This window comes from Coptis chinensis, chromosome 5 (genome assembly GCF_015680905.1).
Source record: "Coptis chinensis isolate HL-2020 chromosome 5, ASM1568090v1, whole genome shotgun sequence".
NCBI lineage: Eukaryota > Viridiplantae > Streptophyta > Magnoliopsida > Ranunculales > Ranunculaceae > Coptis > Coptis chinensis.
The window spans coordinates 98,514,553-98,536,108 of record NC_141460.1 but is presented as its reverse complement, the minus strand read 5'-3'; the positions used below and the strand labels follow the sequence as shown (position 1 = coordinate 98,536,108).

General features: G+C 35.9%; 1 protein-coding gene and 1 long non-coding RNA gene across 4 annotated transcripts in view; one reads left to right on the top strand and one right to left on the bottom strand.

Annotated features, from left to right (window-relative positions):
- LOC147500830 (protein disulfide isomerase pTAC5, chloroplastic-like) overlaps positions 1 to 21,556 on the top strand; it is a 71,502-nt gene that overhangs the window by 19,007 nt on the left and 30,939 nt on the right. For 2 of the 3 annotated variants that reach the window (XM_086562412.1, XM_086562414.1), the window contains exons 2-6: positions 2,927 to 3,022; positions 3,205 to 3,297; positions 4,209 to 4,455; positions 7,254 to 7,291; positions 7,377 to 7,422. In XM_086562412.1, coding sequence (XP_086418538.1) covers positions 2,927 to 3,022; positions 3,205 to 3,297; positions 4,209 to 4,455; positions 7,254 to 7,291 — 474 coding nt within the window. In that variant the 3' untranslated portion in view covers positions 7,377 to 7,422. Of the gene's footprint in view, positions 1 to 586; positions 1,926 to 2,926; positions 3,023 to 3,204; positions 3,298 to 4,208; positions 4,456 to 7,253; positions 7,292 to 7,376; positions 7,423 to 21,556 lie in introns of those variants that run through there. The other variant, XM_086562413.1, reaches the window with a different exon arrangement.
- LOC147500833 (uncharacterized) lies at positions 8,287 to 10,102 on the bottom strand. Its single transcript, XR_015194766.1, has 3 exons — positions 9,966 to 10,102; positions 9,599 to 9,887; positions 8,287 to 9,146 (listed from the first exon to the last, which is right to left on the bottom strand). It is a non-coding gene; the product is annotated as an uncharacterized LOC147500833 (long non-coding RNA).

Below are 21,556 nucleotides of genomic sequence, written 5' to 3'. Positions count from 1 at the left end.
ACAAAATCCACCACTATAAAACTTGTTTCTTATTGTCGGGAAGACCACTCTATCATGTTAGTTTTACAATGAAAAAAGAAATGCTCCCTTGGATGATAATCTAGTAGAAATATGAATGTTGGAGTTGCCTACAATGCAAGCATGAGATTTTCATTAGTAATGCATAGCAAACAACAGACCATGATTAACATCCCACAAAAGATTTTTCTTTGAAAAATATTGTACCCTTCCGTAGAAAGATGATAAAGGTCTAGAAGTCTAGCTAGGTTCATTGGCATGTAAGCTTTGCTTGTTTCCTACAACATCGTTATTAATGTGACAAAGTAAGACGCCTAACGTCGTCTGGGGCAGAAAATACACAAAAATGTACTTGACAGGAAACAATTCACATCGATCACAAGAATCAAGAAACAAGCTATGGTATATTCATAAACTATTTGGTGCATGGCAGTAATTACTTTCCATCAAATGTATCTATATTTTTCTTTTTCAATTTGTATGTTCAATAAACTAGAGTTGAGAACTTGAGACAATAATATATTTACTAGAACGAATAGTTTCCAGAATGAATATATTTCCAGAATGAAGGAACAAATAATTGGAACGGGGTAATCGATAGACAATATTGGGCAATAGCAAACCCAGCATTACATGATGTATACACGCAAGTAAGAATTCTACTCCACCATACTATGGAGTTGCTGTAAACACACAAGTTGTTAAAATCAGGATTATGTCTATGGATTAAGTTGAAACAAGAGAGTAAGCGGGGAAGAAATTAGAAACATACATATTCCATGCTCGAACAGTCCTCCATTTTGGCAGTGGCAACCAAGAAAATCATCCTGTTTTATGGCAGTTCTCACATTCACGGAAAGAAAAGCCGACCTTAAACCCTTTTTTTAATTCCTCTGCTAAGTTTATATCGGTATAATTGGGAAAGAATGTACATGAATACGGTACCTCCACACTCTCCGCACAGGTACTGTACCCATTAAAACCTTCTGGAATGAGGTTCCTTGTATCGAAACTGAAAGCATAAGAACGTAGTTTAGTATTGTTGTTGTCTTTGTCTAGACAAGGGAGAGACTGATTCACATTTTGGGTATTTGTTGGTGCAATTGTAGAATATGGTAGCCTCGGACAAAACACCGGTTAAGAAATAAAGTGTGGACGAATAATTTTTTCGTGGTTGAGGACAATCTGGTTTTTCTACTATATCCAAATCCACTATATCAAAATCTTTCTGGGCGTAATCTATGCCTAGCACAACATAGTAATGGTTGGAGATATTAATGACCAGACGGGAGTTTAAACACTTCAGCACTAAGCCTGGATATCCATCATCAGTATTTGAATTACCAAAATTGTTAACCCTGTCACCTGAATTAAGTTGAAATGGGTAATTAACATTAAAATTGGCTGAACAATTCTCGGAAGTGACTAGAAGAATTCCATTCAGGTCGATGAGAACTAGGACGAAAGTGAGGAACTGAAGCAATTGAAACATGACAACTATACTTCTGATCGATCACCAAAGCACCGTCTGAGCAGCTGAAGTGGACACGATTTTCAAATAATAGAGCTCATCTATCATCAAACATAGACGACTTCATCAAAGCAAATCCATATAATGTGTGGTCAGAGGTATTTTAGGCCCACTTTGTTTGAACCTTGTGCTCTCGTGGTCAAACCCAGCGGCTGAGATCAATAAGTGACACGTTGGAGTGCCGTAAGAGAATTCACTTTGTTCAAGAGATTGGTCATTTGAATTTTGAAAGACAGAACTCGAGTTCAGTTTTGGAGAATGTATCGAGTGTAGATAACATTCTTAAGGTTTTGAAGGAAGTGGATTTGAGTACTGTGAATAAGAATTTGATTTCGGAGAAGGAGGTTCAGAAGGCGTGGAGGTTCATGCAATGCAGGTCTGCTTGCATTTCCGCTAAGAAATTTCAAGGGCGAGTTTGGTTGATTGATTGATTTTATTTATATATGATTTGAATTGAATAATTCCATATAAATTTTTTATGACACTTATAAGAACTGTTACAGATGAAAAAGAATTGCGCAGACAGTGTCATGTTTTGGCGAATTTTGTTATAGATGAGAAGTCGTACATTGGAATGTAGCATGCACTTGTGAATAATAATAATCTAAAGACAATTAACATAACCACAGAAATGAAGCTAGTGAAGAAAGACCGAAATGATGCTTTGTGACCATTGTGTTATTACTAATTACCTAGTATTCTGAGTTGCGTAAGCTCTGCTTATAACCAATTTTTGCCTGTTTTTACATGTAGAAAGGAGCGAACTAGCTGAAACTCTCATAATCACATGTGGTCTTATAATTAGATATTTAAAAACATTCTGCACTTTCGAAGGATTTAGGATATTAGATGTAAAGGTGATGCTTAGCGCATTTTACTATTTGAACCGGTCAGAAGGGGTCTCATATATTGTAAATTGCGAGGATGAAAAGTTGGAGACAAGAACTTGATTATGACCCATTATGCAAGAGGGAAAATGCGCTTGATAAAATTTATAAAACAAATATACTTAATTGTCTGTACTTGCACTTTATACCGGATAGCATCTCAGTTACGATAGAGCTAAAATGTCATAGTAATGGGTGTATACTCGATAGGAGTAACCCAAGTTTGTTATGGTGGTAACATGAATTTCTTTGGTTTCTCACCTATAATTGTCTGTACTTGCAGTCTTGCACTTTATACCGGATAGCATCTCAGTTAGGATAGAGCTAAAATGTCATAGTAATGGGTGTATACTTGACAGGAGTAACCCAATTTTGTTATGGTGGTAACATGAATTTCTTTGGTTTCTCACCTATAAGTTGAAACTTGCAAGTGTTAAACCTAAATCTCTGAAGTGAAATTTGGATTCTAATAGGGATGTGATCATGACAGGAAGCATTACAAAAACTGGGATTTTATTCAGGTGAGGAAGATATGGAGTTCTCTAGCTTCTCGAGTGAGACTGAACGTGCTGTAAAAACTTGGCAAGTGAGTGGTGTATTTGTTGCTTGCTCAGTCATTTTTCTCTATAAAATCATCAAAATGGTGGGAACTCAATCCTGTTTTTCACAAAAGGAACAAAAAAAGGAGAGAAGAAAGAAAATGAAAAGGAAGAATAGTATTATAGTAATAACCAATATATAACTTAACTACTTCAAAAACGATGACAGGCCTCATTAGGTGCTTGTGAAGATGGAATTATGACAGATGAACTCTTGGAAAAGTTATTTATGGTGCAGGGAGCAGTTGTCCCTAACTTTCATGTAAGTGCAGATAAGAGCCGGAAAGGTTTGTTTAGTTAATCTATAGTGGAAACCTTGTTAATGCTTATGCTTCATGGTTTGTTAGATAGTTGGCCTATAATGTCTTGCTGCCTGCTGTTAGATACTATTACTTATACTGTTGGGATGTCGTCTATTAGACCTATTCCAGTGCAATGTAGCAAAGTATCTTCATGTGGCTCTTTTACTTTTCAAGATATTCTTGGAGGTTTTAAGATAGTAAGTAGAAAACAACAATAGCCTTACCTTTCAACGGATAGTTTAAGAGGAAACATAACTTGACACACAGATACGTATAATCTGACATGGCCATGGGTTGTCCATTTTGAAGTCCTATGTTAATGAATGGTAACCCTAGGACACCCAAGACCTGTTCATTTTGCAGCAAACAAGAACTATTGTATTTTGATGCTCCAGAAATGAAGATTTGTCCAAACCCATTGCCTCACGTACCAAGTTCAGGATCCTCAACCAATGCATGCTGTTAAGATTAAGATGGTTTTGATGAACACATTTGTACGGTGTGCTACGGAAACGTATACAGCCAAGTCAGCAATGATGTTGAAAACAACGTTAGGGCGACATCAGTTAGTTTACATAATTTTTCGACACTGATATAAAAGTAGAAGGAATCCTTTTTTCGGTTGAACTAGTTGATTGAAAATTTCCATAGTTCTTCCCATGAACAACATAATTGTTTTTACTACTGAAAATGTGAATGGTACTTCTCATGGAATCCAATGGATTTGGGTATCTACTTTTGGCTTGTAATGCGGTTGTATTCACTGACATAACACAACCATATGCACTAAAGCTGAAGAATATCACTGTTAAGATATGGTTCAATGCTCAATTTCTATGTCACGATTGAAGAGGTTTTCCTTTTCTGCTAGGAGAATGCAAATGGAGCTTCAGTTGCTTCTGTGACAGAAGTCTTGGAGATAAAGCAGAATGTTATAAAGGAAAGTGAAGTTGCAGAATTTGAGGCATCTCACCACCGTGTCTTTCTTCTTGGAGAGAATCGGTGGGAAGATTCATCCAGGCTTGTGGGCGGAAACAAGGAGGTTTCAGCAAGCAAGGTGGGAATTTCAACAACAAAGTGTATTGCTTGTCGTGGGGAGGGGCGCATATTATGCACAGGTATGTATGTTATCTATTCGCTCAAGAATTCAACTTGTTAAGGCCTTGCATTTTTGTGCCAGCGTGGTGATGTTTTTTTAGCATTAATGAGCATTATCCCTTTCTTCTAAAAGAAATATCCATATTGATTGTACTAGTGATAAGCCTCATTATCAATCTAACATAATAGAAGAGACTGATCTCGAGGTATTCTATTCTTAAGTGGTGGTTCAGATTTAATATGAGATAAAGTAATTTGTGACTGAGATCAAATATATTGTGAGAAAAGTTGCTTCTAATAAAAAAAAGAATGGGGTCACTCTTTGAGGCGATTCTAAGGCGACTAGCTGTTAGATAGGATATCTTGCAACCTGTGATCCAGTGCTCTAAAAGTTTCCTTTTCTAGCAAAAGTTAGTAGGTAAGAAACTCGTATCTTCTTCTTCGCTCTTCTTTTTTCCTTTTATGGTATCTCTCAAGACCGCGCAGGTTGAAGAAGATCCGAATTTTCTCTTCCAATATTCTGTTTGATCATGGGGGATTCTACCTCTCAACCGGTTTCAAGACAACCTATGTCTTGGAGCTCTCTTTTTAGTAATTCTTGTATTTCTAAAAATACTACACCTTTGAGAATTTATACACCTGAACTTACCGATGGAGTAGTTGTAGTACCTCAAGACCTCATTGATGAGGGCGTTGAGGAGTGGAAAGATACCTTGGTAGGGTATTTTCTAGAAAAAAGACTAGCTTTTCCTTATGTGAAAGCTTCACTTGAGAAAGCTTGGAAATTGAAGGGTTCGATGGAGCTAACTACTGAGATAGGGACTTGTTTTATTTTACCTTTCTTGTTGATGAGGATAGGAAGATGGCTCTAGAGGGGGTCAATCTTTATTCTTTGGGAGAATTTTCATTATCGGACCTTGGAATGTTGATTTTGAAAGGATGAGAAACAAAATCTCTCTTGTTCGGTATGGATTAAGATGTCGAATGTTCGAAAGAGTTGTGGACGAAAAATGGGTATCTTTTCTTGCAAGTTTGGTAGCGAAACCCATGTGTATGGATGAAGCCACATTAAAAAAAGCAAAGACTATCGCGTTTTGAGGGTATGTGTTGAGATTCCATTACTCTTTCACTACCCAAAATCTGTTAGTATTGAAGTTGGTGAGAGGGAAATGAGCATTGGTGTCCGGTATCCATGGAAACCTTCCTCTGCTCCCACGTATGAAGTTTGGACCACAGTACAAACAAATGCAATAGCTTGTAGTTAATACTTGGATTCGAGAAGAAATGTAAATGGTCGAGTAGTAATCTTTGGTGCTTTCGAAGAAACAACAACAAGGATTGGTCGACTTCCTACTCAAGTGGTGGTCCAAACCATTCTGAGAGAATGTTACTGCGGTTGCGAACTCTCCTCTTGCAGAGTCGGGTACCAATAGTTTGTGTGGGTCCTTCCAGCATTGTTAGAAGAAGAATCTAGCCGTAGTAGTGGTGCTCGGGGAATGGAGCAAGTGGTTGAAGAGCTCAATACTAGTGGACATGATCTTTGGAGCCGATCCTTCCATTGGACTTCAATTAGCACTTTATGTGCCTCTTGAGATAACAACTCCTATAGTAAATATGATTGGTGAAACTATGGATACTCCTCAATCGCAAAGAGGAGCTTCAAATAACCGTGAGAGATAAGAGTAATCTTGTTACACCAACACAAAGTCATCGACCTAGAGTTATTCCGATTAACCAACCGCCAAGTAGTAGAGAACGAAAACATGTATGAAGGGCTAGTTCTTTGGATATGAGGATGAAAGATGATGATCTCTCGGAGAATGAGGCTCGAGTTTTTTACGGATCTTTTGCTGATAGCCCCAACAATTGGCTTGCATAAGAGCTCAGCCTTCTAAGGATCAAAATCAATGGACTCTTGTGAAGCCAAAAAGAAGCAAAAGGATCCAAGAGCGTTCTTCAGGGAGAAATAGAGCCTACGCTTGCTATGATGAAGAAGGTAAAGTCGCTAATGAAAAACAAGAAGATGAGAAATCTTGAAGACTACACCAAAGAGTTTTGGGATGATACTTTGGGACTTACTTATGTGTGTTGTGCTTGCGAAGGTTTCTTTTGCATCTATGAGAAAGCACAGACTCATCTTAGAAAGGATCATTCTAAGATTATTAAAGAAATCATGACTAGAAAGTAGGATTATCATCTCTACTTTCTTAAGTTCGATTGTAGGATGACTAATATGTTATCTTATGTATGTTAGGTTTGAAGCCTGTCGATATAGTGTCTTTGTGCTCCTCCTTTCTATGATCTAACTCTTAGGGAGGCTTAGATTGTAAGGTTTAATCTTTTGCAATAATATCAGGTGGGGGTATACCTTAACCCCAGCTTACTTTTTCAAAAAAAATATATATATATTGCGAGATATGTGTTCTAACAAAGTCTTCAGAGTTTAAGTAGGAAACAAGTCCTACTTATCCAAATAACCGAATTATTAGGAAACAGTGCAACAAATAACTGAATTATTAGGAATTTATAATTCTTTACATATCACATACCTTACTTGAACGGACCACAAGATTTAATCTGAAATGCATGTATATTGCTTTTACTTTAGTAATTAGTAGTTTTTTTTTTTTTTTTTTTTTTTTTCGATAAACCAGTAATTAGTAGTTGAAAGAAACCAACGCCTCAAAAGAATAGTGACGAACGGGTAATTTCTAGTATCTAACATATTAAAAAGTTAACGAGGAAGAAACTAGATACAGATTCCCTAACTAGAATTTGGTTATAACTTGAAACTAGTAATGTCATTATTCTGTTTCAGAATGTGATGGAACTGGCGAACCAAACTTTGAGCCGTAGGTGAGTAGTATTTCAAAATCAATATATATTTGGTACATACGCTGAATAATTTTGCCTCACATCCACATTTTCAATGTGTTTGCAGTTTCTGGAATGGGTTGACGAGGGAACAAAATGTCCATACTGTGAAGGTCTTGGCTACAACATTTGCGATGTATGTCAAGGGAAAACACTTATCCGTGCATGATTAGTGACTACAAACATGTACATGCTGGATTTTGATATGTATAGTTCACATGGATGTTATTATGAGGACATCTTAACTTGTTTATGGTATGGGAACAGTAATCTATGCACTACAATAAGATTTTGGATAGAGAAAATGGATGTATTTATACAAAAAAAATTCCGTAATACCCACCCACACCAAAGGTGCTCTTATTTTAAAGCATAGTTATACCCTTTTCCGTTTTGTTTTCAAGAGTGGGAATTGGATTTGATCTCTCCAGAAGGAAGATTACTGTATACCTCCCCTGTTTCCACTACATATCTTTATGCCATTAGAAAGCAACCTACTTTTCATTGATTTGTCATGAAATTTTTTTTGATAGGTCATGAGATTGAATCCTTTGAAGTTGCAGTTACAGTTTTGTGCAATTTTTATTTTTAACTACAGATCTAAAGTTTTGCTTTCTAAAAACTAGTCTAATTTGTCATTGAAGTGGTGACGTCGAGATGAATAATAATCGTAGTAAGTCGTTGCTGGGACTTCAAGATGGTATCTGAAATGAAGTTAGCAAGACTTGAAGAGTGGGTTTCATGTCCTCGAAGAAAAACTACAAGTCTCCGCAATGACTTCTTGCATAATCAAAGTCTAGAATTGAGAACTTGGATCATAAATTTATACGTTAATTACAACACACTACAAAAATTTGTGCAACAACATTAAGGTTCTGTAGATCGTATTATGAAAACAGAAATAGAACAGATAATTTTTGCCACACTTATTTAGTTTTGAATAAGTTGACAATAACTCCATAAGTAGAACATCTAATGTAGTGACAGTGTGACACTATATCTTACTGCAAATCCAAATTTGGCAGTAGACTAACTCTTATAACGACGAAGAAGAAAATAGTGAAGATGGATCAAGAAAAGGATTAGGAGGCATTACCAAGTCATCAGTGTTTCCTTCCAACACGTCTACCACTTTACTCATATAAGGCCGATTTGTTGGGTGTGTTTGTACGCACCAAAGAGCCACTACGATCAACTTTTTGGTCGTTTCTTCCTCAAACATCCCATTGGATTCTTCTATATTTAAGTTTGGTTTAAGGCAGAGATTTTAGGGCAGAAGTCATATTGTGAGGCTTTATATCAAAATGCAAAATGCAGGTGTTACAACCTCAATCCCTCTAGCAATGCCAAGTGCAATTCGGTAAAGCTTTTCCCATCCCAAAAAGGCGTTGTGGTGCTTGAGTTCTCATTGTAGTTAACCTTTAGAGACCTATTTCACATGAATTCATACACAAGCGCTCTTTTGGTGCCCTTGTTGCAAAAGCCCAGCAGGCCAACGACATTAACATGGTTAGTCCTGCCAATCGTAGCGACTTCACTGATAAATTCTTTTCCATTCTGCTTGGAATCTTTCAACACCTTAACTACCACTAGGCGGTCATCACGAAGCTTACCTTTGAACACATAGCCATAACCTCCTTGGCCCAATGTGTCCTTGAAAGAATTGGTCATCTTCTTAATATCTGAATAATTGTATGTCTGTAGAGCAAGGTGCCCATAGTTCTCCTAGAACACTTCCACATTTGTTGGACTTTTGCTTCCGTTCCTCCAATGAGAGATCACTTAGTATAAATAACGAGTATGATGAGCCATAATACTCTAACTCCAGTAGAGACACCTATAAGCTTAAAAAAAATAGTTTTTTAGACTTTGGTCCTAACAATAGTTGGTTTATTAGGGTTTAGTCTAGAAAAACTTGAATATTAGGGTTTAGTTTTAGTTTTGGTTGTTGACTGTGGTCAATCTACTTGTATTTTGAAATTACAATAATACCCCTCGCATGCACGAATATATAAATTAGCCTTTGATACAAGAAATAAAGTCATTTTCTAGAACTTGATCCCTACTGTTATTTGACAAATTAGAATTTAGTCTTATTTGTCAACCATTAGAATTTACTTGTAAGTGAGATTTGCAAAGTATGAATGTTTTTTTTTTTAAAATCAATAAATGCGTTCTTTTAGAATATCATAAGAACTTTACGTGTGGTAATTATTGATATATTATACCAAAATTCCAATGCAATTAATATATAGCATTCCTGAAGAAAATGGAAATATTCTAATATACCTCTAGAGCGGTCAGAAGAATCCATAGCTTGTAAGCGGTCTTCATCAACCAACTACAGTTCCACAACAACAATACAAAATAAAAAAACAATTCTCCATTTAGCAACGAGAAGACAATAAAAACGAAAATACCTGATTCCATATAGTTTATTCACAGCAATTAAAGAATCATCATAAGAAGACTGTTTACTCAACTCTCTTAATCTGTCTTCTAAATCATGCAACTCATGTTTCTGAGCATCTAACTGCTGTACTAGCTTTTGATTCTGGTATTGCAGTACCGCATCAACCTGCAAAACGATCTAAATCATTTCGAGCACTAGTTTAACCCTATTAATTAGTGAATTTATTAATTAGAAGACACTTACAGGACGTTCATCGGGAGAAGTGGGTGGGCTTCGAGCCATTATGTTTGTTGTGGAAGACACAGATGTTGTTAATTGATGATGAGGCCTTTTGGAATCTGGCACTTCACTGCCATCTTCCTTTTCCATTACTTATTTTTCCACCATCAAAGCTGGATTGGATTCCTGCAAAAAAAAAATTACTCTAAATTATTTACAAAAATACGCAAGGGGTATTATTGCCATTTCAAAAATACAAATAGATTGACCAGAATCAACTTAGTTGCCTAACCATCAAAAACCAGAACTAATACTAAATCTTAATATTTAAGCTTTTATAGACCAAACCCTAATAAACCCACTATTATTAGGAACAAAGTCTAAATATCCCTAAAAACAATATAATAGAAAGTAGGATTTTGTGAAGCATATACATAGTACACTTACCGATCATGACCTTCCATCCAGTAGTTTTGCTTGTAAGAGCATTCCCAATGCAATTGAATTTTTTCCCTCTCTTATCACCTCTACATAGGCAGTTTTTCTCTTTCTTATCACTGTTTTGGTGAAAAGCAAGGTGAAGCTGCGCAATGCAAAAGTGAAAAAAAATCTCGGACGGGATGCTGGATTCCGTCTGGAGGTTTTTTGATCGAGACAGAATGTAACATCCCTTCTGGCATTTTGTCTGAAGTTAAAAAAAACAGAAAAAAAAAATCGAAAAAACACGCGAGACGGAATGAAACATTCCGTCCGGAAAAAAAAACCGGTTTTTAAAAAAAACAAACACACGAGACGGAATCCAACATCCCGCCCGAAGTTCACAAATCAGCCACTATCTCGGTTGAAGGTTTCACCCTGGGGATAACTTTAGAAAATAGTCACCATCTTTTTCACCTCTGCATTGGGCACTGGTTTTGCACCAAAATGAGGTGAAAATTTTCACGTCCTCCTCTTTTTCACCTGCATTGGGAATGCTCTAAGTGCAAGCATGAGCCAGAACTAATCACTTACTATTTAACCCCACTATTTATTTTTTCAGAAGTAAAAATACTTAATACTAAAACTAGTTTGTTGAGGTAATAACCATAAGAAAACAAATCGAAAAAAGTAAAATGGGTATCGAACTTTACAACTTTTGATAAGGTGGGGACCAAACTATTTTCTTTGTTCAAATTGGAGACAATTTTTTTTTAAATTTTTGCAATGTAGGGACTAGTTACACGCGTTTAAATTTCTCACACGGTGTTTCATAATTCCCACATCTTATTTTCACTTTCGATAACAGCCCAAGTTATTGGGTACAATTGGTTTTCTCATCTTTTCCCATTGCATTTAATAATATGAGAAATTTAGACATCCTATGCAATTAGTCCCCAACTCCCCATATTGCAAAAATTAAAAAATTTGGTCCCCGACCGAAACAAAAAATTTAGTCCACACCTTGTCAAAACTTATAAAGTTCAATACCCAAACAAATCCACTATTCTATCAACTAAAACAATAAAAAAAAAAAGTATGAATCCTCCCTTGTGTGATGTGATAGAGGTATGAACATTTGAGTTTACCTTTTGGTTAATTGCGATGCAATCACGAGGTCGGGGATAAATAAGATACTAGTTGTTGAATATCTATGGATTATAGTTGAGCAGAACGTCAAGAGGAAAAGAAGTTGGAGATGTACCCAGACGCGTCTTTGGACAAATTATATCCCTGTACTCTCCATTAATTGTTGCAGTGGCAACGAGAAGCACCAGTACCATTGTATTGGCACTGTCCACCTGATCGCTCGCAATTCTCAGAAGAGTCCGGCTCCTCTATAACCGGGTACAGGGATAGCATCTCTATAACTGTTACAAATTTTATGACATATGCCCACTTAAACAGCGTAATAATTAACTTCTGTTAGTTTCCATTTTTGCTTCATTTTTTAATTAGTATTATTACTAGTATACTGCTAAGCAGTGGGGGTGCAGTGAGCGGAGTGGGGGAGGAAGATGGAGGAGTGGAGATGGAGAAGGAGAGGGAGAGGAAAATGGAGAGTGAGAGAGACAAAAAGAGAAAAAACAGAAGGAAGAGATGAGGACAGACAGATTTAAACCAAACCAAGTTGGTTTTGTCTCAAGATAACCCCCCTTCTCCCAAAATGTTCGCTCCGCTCATGGATTATTACTAGATTTTTGGACCCGATCAACGAACGGGGTCCGTTTTTATATAATTTTTTTCATTTTATTACTATGTATCAAAAACTTACTTCCAAACTATAATAAAACTCATACAGTAAATTAATTGGTCAAAGTTTCTAACGCCAATTATTTGCCATATTTCATTCTAGACTTCAAATAATAAGGAAAATGATAAGCAATAAAGAATTATGCAAGACATTTATATTTTAAGAGAAGAAGCTCTTGAGTTCACACTACAAATAAAGACATACAACCACTGAATGTTTATAAGTATTTCATCTTAATTAACACTTTCCAAAAACTACCGTGGTTACTTAATTTCCAGTAGTTCAAATCACCTACAACCTATGTAATCTCTTGATCTTGCAATCTCTTAATCTCTTAAGTTTCATAAGAGTAGTGTTCTATGAAATTATATACGCAAGCATTGGAACTATTCACTATCCAAAAAAAAAGAGCATTGGAACTATGTTGTATTGTTAAATATTTGAGTTTCACTCCAACACGAACACAAAGATGTCTATTATGCTGCTAAATAACGCATCTTATGATATCGACTATCTTTTATTTCAAGTAATTAGATTTCACGGTTGAACAATGTATTGCCATTCATATAGCTCTATATATTTGGGGAACACTAATGTTGACATTTCCAAGTACTAATATCTTGTGTGCCCAAATCCTAGAGGAAAGGATTTCATTGATTGTAATATAAAATTTTGCACAATCAATTTAAAAACCATATGAAAGCGCACAATAACAATTTAATAACACACAATTGATCTTCATAGAACCCCTCTATTCTAAAATGTAGATATGGATCATTGCTACCCCATAAGAAAACAACGTCTCATGTCATATACCAAAGTTAAAACCAAAGCCCTTTCGGAGGGAAGATCGAAGACTTGTATTGACTATTGGTTGTGTTGTACAATTTTTTTAAACAACTAAAATAATTAAAGCATCGGGATATGACTATTGAACTAACTACAAAAACAATAATGGCAAAATATGTCTATTGTTAAATAATAGACAAAGATGTCTATTATTAAATAAGTTGACTGGCTTTAGAACACATTCATAAAAAAAAAAGCTGCTTATCCCATTGACTTCATCAGTAACTATAACCGGTCACGGTATAGCAGAGTGCACTCATCGATGCTTTTACTTCCAAATGATTGCCCTTGCTATGTCAGAAGCAATAATGAGGGGAAAATGGAAAATGTTAGCAAGCTAAAAGAAGGCATGCAGACACACATAAAGGAAAAGGAAAAGCTAAGTATACCTTTAAAAGTTTGAAGGTAGTAAGGATGTGATTTCACTATCTGGCAAGTCCCCACTTCAAGGTTCCAGACATAATACTTGTGTGTATAGTAGCAATTGTGATCAGCAGAGCAGGTAGCAGTTTCTAGTTCGCAACATCCCCATGCAAAGCAGTATCTCTCATATTCATTCACACAATAGCATGTGCTGCCCTTAGGGCAGGAGATCGAGAAGGGGAGGGGGACATGAGTACGTGGGAAAAGAAGGATCGACCCTTCCTTATGGGGTACAAATCCAGGTGATCCCACACTTGCTAGTGATATAGCTAATACCAACTACATTATGTACGCTCTAAATAAGTTTACCCATTTTATCCCTATAGTTGGCTCCCAAGCTGATTAATATGCCTCAAGTGCTAGAATTGTGCATGACATTAGAATGCTACAATGAGGGAATATAATTTAAACTTGAGACAACCATCTAGAAACTCAGAAAGGGACAAAAAATTATACTGATTTCTATTAGTATATTGCATATTTCACTAATCATGTGATACACATAAAAAATAATAATTGATCTACGGAAAAAATGAAGCAAGCAATACCAACCATACTTACTTGAGTGTTGGTGAAGTGTATCAAAGAGCCCCTCAAGAAGCACGTTTGTTTGTTTGGGCTTATTAATTAGAAACTTGATATTCTCCACCATGGTAATTGTGTTGTTCTTTAGCTCTTCTTGTATCCAAGAATTGAAAGGATGATCAATATGAATATTTACGTTGGGCATGACATGGACGATAATACAAATCATTAACTATCTCATCTTACTAAACAAAGGCATACAGAGAGAGAGAGAATAAGTTAAATGAAATATTAACAAAAATACCTCAATAAATTAGTAGAAAGTGTCATGGCCATAATTCCTTTTGGGTTGGAACTATAATCTCCTCGAGTATGTAAAGTTGAAGCTTCCTTTGTCTGAAAATTCATGTAAATAACCAAGTGAATGACCTGAGAGAGAGAGTATATGGCTAATGGAAGCATGTAGTAGATGTAGTGAGGAATCTAATGAGAATGAAAACAAAATCAAGTGATTGAATGTTAGAAACAAAAAACTCCTAAAGACAAATAGTTACTAAGAGCCTCATCTTGGAAGTCTATCTGCCATGACCTATGAGTTTCAACCACGTTTACAATCCAAACTTGAATAATGATCTAATGATAAGGAATGAGATTAAATCAGACCAAGTCTTCTTATTACTTTCCAAAAGTCAACTATTGTATCTTTCATATCTAATGATTCACTCTACATAAATTACCACGTCCCTTGAAGTTGTTTTAACCCTGAGTCCATCCTTAGGATGCCTAGGAATTTACTTCTGGAACAATTTTGAAGTTTTCACCCAATGAGATCTCAACAGTGCAGTCTTGTAGCTACTGAACTTACCATTGAGTTTCTTTCATCATAGGGCATGACATGCATTGTCTATGTACAAAATTCTATATGTAGCTTATTTTTGAACAATTATTTTGAGAAACAAAATGCCACATCAGTATTCTTGCATAACTGGACATTTAAGAAACAAACTTAAACTTTAAACGATGGCAATCTAAGGTACTTCATTGGGGTTTCGTGGGCACATCAATCATAAAAGTTTTCGATAGTCTTTATAAGAAACCAAATAATTGACTATTCGATCATGGTATCGAACATGCTGGTAGAGTCTTAATTAAATTGACAACGAAAAGGAAGTAGTAATCAGAAAGAAGTTCTCCCAATAAGACAGGAACAAAACTATAAAAATGCATGTAAAGCTTGTCTTGGACAATTGGCTTGTTTAGACTTGTAAATTGTAATGCCTTGAGACAGTATGACAGTATTTAGTAGACACGATTCACTAAACAGTCACAAATGCCCTGAAGCACTACATGGCGCATGCTTACGTAACATAGTGTTGAAGTTTAACAATTGTTAATACCTACACCAACATACATACATTTGCTACCAAATGTTCCATTAAATTTCTGAACACCTTAATGAAGTCCTTCATACAATATCTTCCATAAACTAAACTTCTCTTTCTTTAAGGCAAACACACCATGAAAAACCATTCCAGTTAACATTCTAGATCCAGGTTGTACAGCTCCTTGATAAATTTTCCTTAATATTCTGTGACCATCTATAAACTGATATTTATAAACAATCAATATACTTCGTATTCAACAATATGAATATAAGTAAGTTCACAAAAATTCATCTGCACTAATAGTTTAATAACTAATAGTTATATTCTTGTCATAACGACTCTGAGGAAGCACATTTATGTTAGTAAAACTATTCACTTCATTCAAATATTTTAAGAAATGACACCGACCATTAGCACATCTCACCCTACACAATTTGCAAGGGGGGTACAAACTGAGGAAGCCAAAACCTAGAGGCATGATCCGATCCAAGCACATATTTAACTTAGAAACCTAACTTACAAAGAAATTAAAGCGAACAAATTAAAAACTGTAAGGAAAAAAAATGCTTCAATTGTAGTTAAAATACCTATTGTTGTGCGAGTTTAGTTTACGCTTGATTATATTTAAATGCATTTAATTGGCTGCAGAAAAGAAGATGAAAAAAAAAAGATGAAAACACAATTAAATTTTATAGGATTTTAGTTCAGTTGGTGCATATGAAAATTCAATCTACATCATTGTAATCACAACATTGATTATTTATAGTAATTTTGCAACAAAATCGAAGGTAAGCAAAGGGGAAAAAACATAAATTGTGCAACCCCTAACCTCAAAAAGAAATCATGGGTTTTCACAGAAATTGAGTATTAGTATTGAATTTTTTTAAGAGATTGAGAAGTTGATGAAGATGGTAAATATGGTGATCAAACATCTTGTTCTATAAAACCTTAACAGTCGAAATTCAAGTACCTTGCTACATGGTCAAAGAGAGAAAACAGAGCAAAGAGAGAGAACCACAGCACATTATCAAGCCAAAAAAAAAAATCAAATGAAAAACTTTGGACTGTTTGATTAATTTTCATGGGAGGGGAGAGGAAGAAAAATAATGGGTTATGGAAAGAGGTACGGTGGGTTTATTAGATAGTATTTTGTTTGTCGTGAGTTTTTTGTAGCAATTTCTCTATTGCCTAGCTTAATACTAATCTCGTTTAATACTAATCTCTTAAAACTAACATCGTATTTGTAACACTTTTAGGATGTCAAGTTTCTTGCTCTAACAATTATTGGTGAAGAAAACAAAGGTCTTCTACTTGATCTTACCAAATGGAATGCACTTTTATTACAATATGATGCATTGATAAGTGGGGGGGGGGGGAGGGAATTGAATGTTCGTTAGATGGGGAATTGAATGTTCGTTAGATACATTAGTGTATTTCAAAACTTGATGACATTGAATAGACTTCCAACGACCTGATGGTTTGTAGTTATGAATAGAGGGAATTACTTGAGCTATAGGTGACCCACAACTTGACACTCCCAAACAAAATCAACATAGCACCGAAATCCCAATTTTTTATTAGCTAAATCAGATCTAATTAAATGTTCCATTTTCTATTCATTTATAAGAGCCCAAATAAATCCTAAAAGTTCAATCCTATAAAAATCCAATCAATTTCAATGAAAAAAACACCTTAGTGGAGCTGGAGAATGTGATCGAATACCCTGATTAAAGATGTTGGTTTAATTACAAAACATAAATTTTATAAAGAAAGAAGAAAACGCATACCTTGACTTAGAACGGTAGTGAGAAATGCTCCAAATGGATACACATCAATATGTGCACTTGCTTTGCCAGTTATAGCAAGTTTTTGTGCAATATAATCGAGAGCACCTGCATGGCAAGAAGTTTGAAGATCAACTCCATGATCACATAATTTAGCAAGGTCGAAGTCCCCTAACTTTGGGAGTAGTATATTACACTTTTACATCTCTATGAATAACCACTTATAGCCATTGTTGATGCAAGTAAAAGGGCGCCAAACTTAAGTATAGGCTTAGATTGATCGAAGGGGAATTTGTCGAGATTACACTACACCAGAAATGGCAAAAAACGACGGTTAAATCCGTCTTAAATCGAGATTTACGACGGGAAATGGTGTTCCAGTCTCCGTCGCAAATAGGGCTGTCGTTAATATTAACGACGGGAATGAGTGTGGTAAGCTGAATTAGAACTGCGACGGGCTTGAGACAGTTTATGCCGTCGTTAAATATAGGACACTCAAAACCGTCGTATATATGTTTTCCACATTTTCAAAACTGGAACTCTACCAACCGTCGTAAATTTGTGTCCTTAGTTTAGGACAGGCATTTCCGTCGTACAAGTTTAGGTAATTTTTTTAATAAAATTTTTTTTTTTGTAGAATCTATTTTTCTAGACCCCCACCTGATTTAAGGTTTCTCAGATGATAAAATCAATTAGTCAAACAACATACTAAAACAACACATTTCAAAAATTGATATATACATTGATAATTTCCAATTTACAATATTTTCAAGCTTATGATTGCCAACAACTAGGCTTTCAAAGTATACAAAGAAGAATAAGAACATAATGAAAAAAACAATTTGAAATTCCTATCTTCATCATCTTTGCATGCACATTTTGTTATTTCGTGTGAATCACATAGCCTTTCATGACGGTGCTGACTTTTAGAGTTTTCTAGGAGCTAGCCCACATAGAGGAAAACAACACGGCAAGAGTATTATCAATTCGACGCCACTCCACACAGAGAAGTGAGTTCACAAGAGTTGACTTCATTCAATTCATTTCGTCTTTCCGAATGAAACTGGAAGTTATTGTACAAGACTACTTATGGCCATATCCAACTTGCTTTTGGTCCGCCAAGATCCAACTTCTCTTGGTAAAGCTAGCCTAACATGGTAGGAACTGCGGGTATATCTTAGTTGTTGATGTACCTTTACATAAGATAACCATACTCTTATAGATGTCTTTTCTAAGTCAAGTACCACATGCAACAACTATGAAGTTTGTACCAAATTCTCATATCACAACCACGTGCAAAGCTTCTTAATAAATATGCATAGTCTAAATTCATGTCCACTTAGCAACCACGTCACCACATAAATAAAAGGTCTAAACGAAACAATTAATTATTAAACACAAACAATCCCAGCCCTCTGTATACAACAAAGTATAAAGAGGCTCTGTAGGGAGAAAATAGAATGTAAAGAAACACCAACAAAGTCGACAAAACAACTTTCCAAGCAAGCTATAAGCAGATCAGTAGGTGTTTAAGTGTAGTGTGTGGCAAGCTATTCCAAATAAAGCGTCTATCAACACCATCGGCATGCCCCGTATTCCTTTCAAGCGACATAACGCATTGAATTGCAAACTGAGTAACAAAAGCTAATCACAGACTAATCACACACTTGCATAGTATTTCTAGAATAAACTAATGCACATTGGCTTGGAAATGAGAAAGGGAAAGCATGCAGATCAAGAAGTGCCTACTATAAAATAAAACTACATAGAAACTTGCAGCTTAGATGATGAGAATTAGTTATAGCAAGCCTTACTTGAAAGATAGACCAAGGTCATAGTCACTTGATTGAAAAACACGTCTAAGAGAATCTTTGAAAACAGAATGACCAAAGCTTTCTTCCAACACGACAAGGCCCCCAGTTCTTTCAACTGCAACTTTTCGGCCCGGACCCACCGGAAAAGAATATGCGGTGTGGTGAGGATATCCAGTATGAATCTAGATCTGGAAAAGGATCATCTACAAACTTACATATAAGCATGTAAGTAACTCTTTTCTGAAGTGGAGTTTCACAACCAATCAAACTACAAAATACAAATAATAAAGTACTTTTATCAATGATATCAACAAACTTTTTAGCCAAGATGTGGCTAGGAAAAAAATTACCTGATCAAGAGCACAAGCAAACACATCCAGAACATGACCTTGGTTCACAAGCTGCTTTGAAAGTCCCTCGTAAAACTTAACAGCTTTATGATAAAAGAGCAGAATCTTTATCAAGGTCCTTGTCGAACGAATTGGTTTCGGATAGACTCTTAGACACAATCTGCAATTGTTATTTATTCCATAAGTGAATCAATAAGCCTCCATATATTAATCAATAATGAATTCATTCCCAACAAAATCCTTAAGAGGGGCATATTCAAACAACAGAGTAAACAAGGACAACACTTTTTGTGCATTTGATCCCAAGTATAACAAAAGGCTTTACAGTCAAGGATGTATATACAAACACGAGTAGAAAGAATATACTCCATCTATCTCATGGTTTAGTAAGGGAAGGGAAAGTTTATTGAGAGTTTCTTCGATTGTTTTGTCTTTTTATCCTTTTCTCTTGTCTTTACACTTACATTTGATTGATTAAAAGAGAAACTTTATTACTAATGAAATACAATAGAAATCACATTTCAACTTTAACGATTAAAGAGAAGTAGAGAACCACTATGACAACTAGACAAGAGTGGTGAAGTTCAATGGCAGCCAGATGATGATGGTGGTTGTGGTAGTGTATAGGTGGTGTGATGGTTAAGAGTTGGTAATGGGATTGGTCAGCAGCGGTAGACAAAAATGCGGGAGTAGTAGAGTAGCAGCTTTTCTGGTGGTGGGGTGGAAAAAGTGCCACCGTGACGATGGTGTTGGTTTGAGCAGCCGAGAGTGATGGTATTGTGATGGCATAGGTGATGGTGGGAATGGTATACTACTAGTTTGAGTGGGGAAGATGATGCTAGTGAGTTGTTTGTTGGTAGGGTAATGGTAGAAATGTGAAAAGATTAAATTTTTGTACTTTCTAAAAGTATTTCTATAGTTTTAAAAAGTAAAACCTCAAACCACAAAATCTTGAACCACATTTAAACACGCTTCTTAACGTTAAAATGTGAAGAGCTTGAGTTCTCGTATCCAAAAGGGCACCAAACCTTGAGCTAATTTGTGTGGATGCATCCCATTTTGGATGTCCCAATCATTGAAGCGGAACCCAAGATAGAAAAAAAAAAATGTATCAACCTCCCATATATAGACCCCCTTTGGTATCTTATTCATGCACATGTTCTTACTCACCCTTGGGTGATCGATCTCCAAGCGTTATATCTCAAACAAGATTTTCAACCCACTACCAACCTTGAACTTCACAAGTTTAGAGAACTATTCGTTATAAGTAATGAAGCCTCCCCACAAGGTATGTCCATAAGAAAAATAAAGACACAAAGTGTAACATTCTCAACCGGTCTGAATCTCGTCATATTCTGTTTTCCTAGCCACAAGAAAAAAAAAACGGAAAAGGAGAGATGATACACACATTTTGTCCAGGAATCATGTGATAAAAATGACACATACCATTATACAATATGCCTCCATGTATAACTTATTTCATGTCATTCACGTGACATAATTTGTATCAAGCTCTAACCGAGGAAAAGTAGGCTTTGTCGTTAAAATTATGTATCACCCTACTCAAAATACAAGTAACCAATGGCTCTTATAATCTAACAGATACTTGATAGGAAATTCACTGTTACTCATTTGATTTAGTACTAACAATTCATGTAAGCAACTGTTGGTGGAGTTTGGGCAAAGACAAACACAAGGCGATTGGTGAAAAGGGAATTACGGGCGCAAAAGGGGATGAGAGCGATGAAAAATCCTATTACTTATTCTTACCTATACGGTTTCTACCCACTCTTTGAGGAGAGTTCTAATGGTGATATCATTCATTTCATAAAGTGATTTCAGGTTTGCCAAGAACATTCTGAGACTTCTAGAGTAGAGAGTTCTAGATTTTTTGGAACCGTGGGAAGGATCAATCCCTACATTGACATCGCTACTTCCGGATAATTTTTTGGTCGACCGAGGGACAAATGTGTCACTCGATGTTCAAATTTTGGTTAACAAGCCCGAAATTTCAGATTTCTTGATGTCGAAAAAGTCCCCCTGAATCACAAAATATTATGTCAACAACTTGTGTCGATCTGTCGTGGGGGATTTTATAGATCATTGAGACGGACATGTTTCTCCCAAGATCTCGAGAGGCGTCGGCCAAAGATTCGGATGAAGTCGGATTTGAACTTTCATACTAGTTCACGTACTTCACGGTTATTTGAGCCCTCGTGTTTGCTAATGCATTGCTTTGCAAAACGAATTGTTTC